At 37.0% G+C, this 4,811-nt stretch overlaps 1 protein-coding gene across 1 annotated transcript; it reads left to right on the forward strand.

Annotated features, from left to right (window-relative positions):
• Positions 1–2,057: 2,057 nt before the first annotated feature.
• eif1 (eukaryotic translation initiation factor 1) lies at positions 2,058–4,255 on the forward strand. Its single transcript, XM_057354589.1, has 4 exons — positions 2,058–2,252; positions 3,139–3,302; positions 3,383–3,484; positions 3,570–4,255. Exons 1-4 carry the CDS (start codon positions 2,222–2,224, stop codon positions 3,612–3,614), a joined length of 342 nt encoding a protein of 113 aa, XP_057210572.1. The 5' UTR covers positions 2,058–2,221; the 3' UTR covers positions 3,615–4,255.
• Positions 4,256–4,811: the final 556 nt, after the last annotated feature.

Below are 4,811 nucleotides of genomic sequence, written 5' to 3' on the forward strand. Positions count from 1 at the left end.
CAAAGTTATCCTGAAGCTTGTATCTTGTTCCCATCTGACCAAAAACGAAACCAGATTTTCAGATTGCAATCTTTTTTGTCAAATCCAGACTAACCTTAATGTGATTTTGTCCAATAATAGGCCTACTACATTTTGCACAGATAAATAATGATCAGTGTTTTTCAAATGATCTTCCTCCAACCGGCTCCTCTCAAATGTCCTTTGCACAAAAGTTTTGAGAGATAAAAGCCTTCGAAGGGAGTGACCGAGTGATCTGATAATGCTCCCGCTTTCTAATAATTGTGGCAGCGGGCGCTGCTACCAACCAGTGTTTCTCAATCCTTTGTGATGTCTCTCTTATCTGACACCTGACTAAAGTCATTAGACTCTCCCTGAAATGGGTGTGCAGTGATAAAAGGATTGAGAAACACTCATTTAAACCTATGAATGGTGATATATCCCTTCTGTTATATTTTATGCATTTAGTTTCCACAAACACATGCTATATTAGGCACATTCACAGACAAATAAAATAAAGTAAAAAGTTATTAAAAAATGTATTAGCCTATATTAAAGTAGATAACAAACCCTACTGAGCAGAGACATTTCAGTACAATTAGAACACTTAAGAACACATTTGTTTGGTCTTAACAGTTGATTCGACATAGAAAAGCATAAAGGACAAAACAGAAGAAAACAAGAAATGTTGAATGTATTTTGAGGTGCGCCACTTAGTGGACACTGCTGGAGTTGAGTTGAAATAACGCATTGTTTTTTCAGTATATTGTTTTTTCTATACAATTGCAAACCAAACAGTTTTACATTTGGACAAGACAATTACTCCTTATGAATACATATGAACAAACAATTTTCACTGTGGCTTAAAATAAAGACCAACAAGTAGATATGAACAGTTGCATGCTGCCATCTACTGTTCAAAATGAATTCATTCAGTGGTGTCTTTTATTATTTTTCCGGAGGTATAATAAATATAATATGTTAAGTTTCACTTCACTTTAATGTATATTACATTTATTTCGTGTAAATTAAGGTTGTTGTAAACATTACTACCGTTCAATTACCTTTTTTATAATTGTAAATTTTTTATCATACTTTGTCAACATTGCTTTGCCGATGCTGCATGTAAAACAATTGGTGCAAAATTATAAATGAATGTCGGTGCTTTTTATGTGCACTTACGAAGCACAATAATAGCGAATGTATTGTAAGTTTGGTTCAAAGAAGTTCTCAATAAACTACTAACCGTGTATGATGACTTGTAAAAAGGACACGTTTGTTCGAGTCCAAATTAAGGTGTAGTTGCGCCCCCTGCTGGTCTGTTTTCACATTGCGTCCTGTTTTGCCGTTGACGAGGTTGCTTTGGCAGCCCCTTTCGTCACAAGCACAAGTTTTTACTCATTGATTTTCAGTGCTATCACATGTAGCTTTAAAAAGTTTAAAACAATATTCGTTGGACTACAAAAATGGCCATTGGTTTACACGTGACCACACCTCAAACGGTGTAGGTAAGCAAATGTTTTACTTCTCAGTGGTTAACTATATATTTTTTTACTCACAGCTATCGCCGGTGATATAGAACAATTTGTATAGGCCTACAGTGTACAAGTCTTTACTTCCTGCGTTTAACAAAACAAAGTTATACGTGTTAAAAAGGACACGAGATTACGTAAATGATTTTTAACGTTTTGAATAAAGTGTGAAAACTTTGATTTATAATATGAATCTCATTTAATTTTCTGTATTTTCTCTTTATTATTATTACTATTATTTTCCATTTTATTGTATGATGTTGTTATTGTCGTATTTTATTTTATTTTTTTATTTTGTTTTATTTTATGCTGCCTGTATTAAAAGAAACAGAATGAAATGAACGTCATACTAATGTAGCTAACAATAGAAAAAAATGCATTAACTTGATATATATGGACGTTTAATGACAATAAATATCCATTTGGTGTAAAAAATACCCCCAAATCCAGTAACAGTTACGTAAGACAGCTGGGGAAACAAGACGTCGCGGTGATGTCATACTCGCAGATGGGGGCGGGGCTTTAAAGAGCTGTTTTCAAGCCTCAAAAAGCTGACGGTCGCCATTCTCTAAGCTCGGCAAAAGCCTTGGAGCACCGGTTGAGAAGAAATCTCCTAATTAAAGGCCAGATTCCCAAGAAACGCAATCGCAAGACCACCAGTTGTCGTCCGAAAGGAAAGGGAATCTTATCGTATGTCCGCTATCCAGAACCTCCAAACTTTTGGTACGATTTGAGGTCTCCATCAAATATGTCTGTGTGAGGGGGGAAGGGCGAAAGAAAACGACGGGTTCCGGTCAGCGTTATTTGAAATAAAATACAGTTACTATTTCCTATGAAAGCAAGATACGTTCATATATGTATTGTAAGTTGTTTTTATACGCAAGGTAGTGTTTTAAATAATCATAGTGTCGTTTTTAGTCGTCGAAACTAGCAATCGGGCCTTCGTCTTTATTGTTTGGCTCGCTGAAATATTGTAGATTAATTCGAATAAACACTTAACGATAAGTCTTTTTTTACGTTGTTTTTGTTTGTTTGTAACTGTCGTTTATTGTACATTCGTCGGAAGAAGCGTTGTCATCGACGGGAAACATAACCATTTTGATCACCAGCTTGTTTTTTTGGACTTGAAACAAAATGGAAGCCGATGTTGGCTTATTTTTAGCCTTCACTCGATCCGCGAGAAGCCTCTCGAATATATGCGCCTGTTGACGGAGTGAGAAGAACGACGCTAAAATTGCGCAGTGACGAAATCATTGCCGTTAGGTGAACGTTCTTTCTTTAATCCTAGGTTCCGGTAAACGAACGGTTAATGAACCGCTAACTCGGACATGAACTCTACCCTGTTTGTTAAAAGAGATTATTGGCTTTGTCAGAACATGTTTATTTCTTTAAGAAAACTAACGGTGATTTGAACAATGATGTTTCCTTTATGACCATAGTAACCACAAATTTGATATCAAAAGATATCGCTGGAATAACACTGGTTTAGGCAAAAAACACGTTTACTAGGATTTCTGTAGTAAAACAAAACCTACCTAAATATAAATATGGACTTTTCCACTATACAATGCTTGCTTGACTAATGTTTACTTGGTTCTCTGTTCAAAAGACCCCTTTGCTGATGCAACTAAGGGTGATGATCGGCTCCCAGGTGGGACTGAGGACTACATCCACATAAGAATTCAACAGCGGAACGGGCGGAAGACTCTGACCACGGTTCAGGGCATAGCCGATGGCTATGATAAAAAGAAGCTAGTCAAGGCCTTCAAGAAGGTCAGTGTTATTTCACGTGTGATTCTTTGCTGTATGGCTTGGATGAGGCGTGCATTTAACATTTTGTTGTGCATTTTCAGAAATTTGCCTGCAATGGGACTGTGATTGAGCACCCCGAGTATGGTGAAGTAATTCAGCTGCAAGGTGATCAGCGCAAGAACATTTGCCAGTTTCTCACTGATGTAAGTATGAGCTTTGGTGGATTTTGGTACCTTTTGGTATTTCGAAAACCATGGACTTATGCTGTTTTTCCATCACCTCTTACAGATTGAACTGGCCAAGGAGGAGCAGCTCAAAGTCCACGGGTTCTAGAAGGTGTACTGACCACTCCCCTTGACATCTATCCCAACCTTTCCTTTTACGCTGCCGGTTACCCCCCCAGCAGCCCCTTCTCCCCTTCAGGGGATTAAAAAAAGCTAAATATGATTACCTCTGATTTGAGACTTTTAGGATGGCACCCTTATCAAATTGACCAGTCTTGTTCAAGCATGGACAGACAGCGAGGAAAATTATGCAGGATAAATGATTGTTCTTTGTCCCCGCTTTAGTCCTTTTTTTTGTTGTTTTAATTTGTGCTAAGGGCGCAATTCCATGTAACTTTCTTTGTTTTGTACAAGATGTTTCAGCAGAATCTTCAAATGCTGTGTTTTGCACATTTTTAAGTTGTATGGGTGGGGTGCAGATGGGGCAGTTTAGAGAATTTCTTGTATCATGCTTAAATTCCATCGTGAAGAATCTGCATTTTAGTTATGATGTGGGCCAGCCTGCTTCGGGATTACATGATGTGCGATTTGTGCACAAAGCGTGGCAGCCCCGTGTTTTCTCTAATATGCATCTCTAACTGCCTTTTTTTACCCTTTTTTGTTCACATTATGCTTAATTTCAATTTTTCTAAACTTGTAATACCATTTTTTGTTTTTGGTCTGGAATAAACAATATCCCATACTCTGTCACTGTTGTGAAAATGCTCTTGAAGGTTTGTCAATGTGTCCACTGTGGGTAAGTGATTGCAGAAAATGTAAATTTGTCAACAGCCATAGCTGTTATAAGAGTTTATTTGTTTTAAGAAGCTACTACCCAAGTCAGGTTGTTATTTTTTCTAAAAGTTTAATTTTTTCAAAGTTGGAAACGTTCATTTAAAGCGAGCTTAGAATGCAAGTATTAAATATATTTGGGTGGTACTGCTTCTCGTATTTTACAGAAGAAAGTAAGGTAATGTGCCACTAAATTGTATTCTGAGTGTAGGTGAGTCAGATATGTTCTATTCATTTCTATAGTTTTGCTTTAATGTAAGACTCATTTGACTGCCGTATTTTTTATTTAATGTGTTAACGAGCAGAAATTGGGCTTTGCTAGATTAGGGTATCAATACATCTTGCCCCATTTACCATACCATAAACTAGGTATAACGGCTTTTAAATGGTTAAAATATTTATAAAGATAAGGGGCTGCTATTGTTCACTGGAAAGACAACTGCTCAACCGTGTGGCTGTTCTCTTTTTGTACAGT

This window comes from Triplophysa rosa, linkage group LG16 (assembly GCF_024868665.1).
Source record: "Triplophysa rosa linkage group LG16, Trosa_1v2, whole genome shotgun sequence".
Lineage (NCBI taxonomy): Eukaryota > Metazoa > Chordata > Actinopteri > Cypriniformes > Nemacheilidae > Triplophysa > Triplophysa rosa.